The following is a 421-nucleotide window of genomic DNA, read 5'->3' as shown; positions in this document are numbered from 1 at the left end:
GACCCGGGAGAACAGCTTAGTATCAGGCTGCTCCTCGCCCTGATGAAGTGGACTGCAAGGTTCACGAAACGTTGGCATTCCAAGAATGGATTTGAACACGGAGAAAACCCGCGAAACACAAGATTGTCATATAATACTCTAAAATATTACATGTGCATTTTGATTTCTTACCAGCAAACCAGTATCAGATGTAATTCAAAAGAAGCACAAGAAACGCAAACGCAAGGGTAAACTACCAAAGAATTATGATCCGAGTGTTATGCCAGATCCAGAGCGATGGTTACCGAGACACGAACGTAGTGGATTCCGTAAGAAAAGGGATAGAAGGAATAGGGATGTCGCTATGAAAGGAACACAGGGAGCCGCTACAGGAGCTAGTGATCTTTAGTATGTACTCCTATATATGTATATATATATATAT

General features: G+C 41.8%; 1 protein-coding gene across 1 annotated transcript in view; it reads left to right on the top strand.

The window, feature by feature from the left end:
- Window positions 1-421, top strand: part of Srp72 (signal recognition particle 72) — a 7,039-nt gene that overhangs the window by 3,955 nt on the left and 2,663 nt on the right. Inside the window, exon 7 of the mRNA XM_018516521.1 lies at window positions 175-387. Within this exon, the coding sequence (XP_018372023.1) occupies window positions 175-387 (213 nt within the window). The remainder of the gene's footprint in view (window positions 1-174; window positions 388-421) is intronic.

This window comes from Trachymyrmex cornetzi, unplaced genomic scaffold (genome assembly GCF_001594075.2).
Source record: "Trachymyrmex cornetzi isolate Tcor2-1 unplaced genomic scaffold, Tcor1.1 scaffold640, whole genome shotgun sequence".
In the NCBI taxonomy this organism is placed as follows: domain Eukaryota; kingdom Metazoa; phylum Arthropoda; class Insecta; order Hymenoptera; family Formicidae; genus Trachymyrmex; species Trachymyrmex cornetzi.
This window is presented reverse-complemented; position numbering and strand designations above follow the sequence as displayed.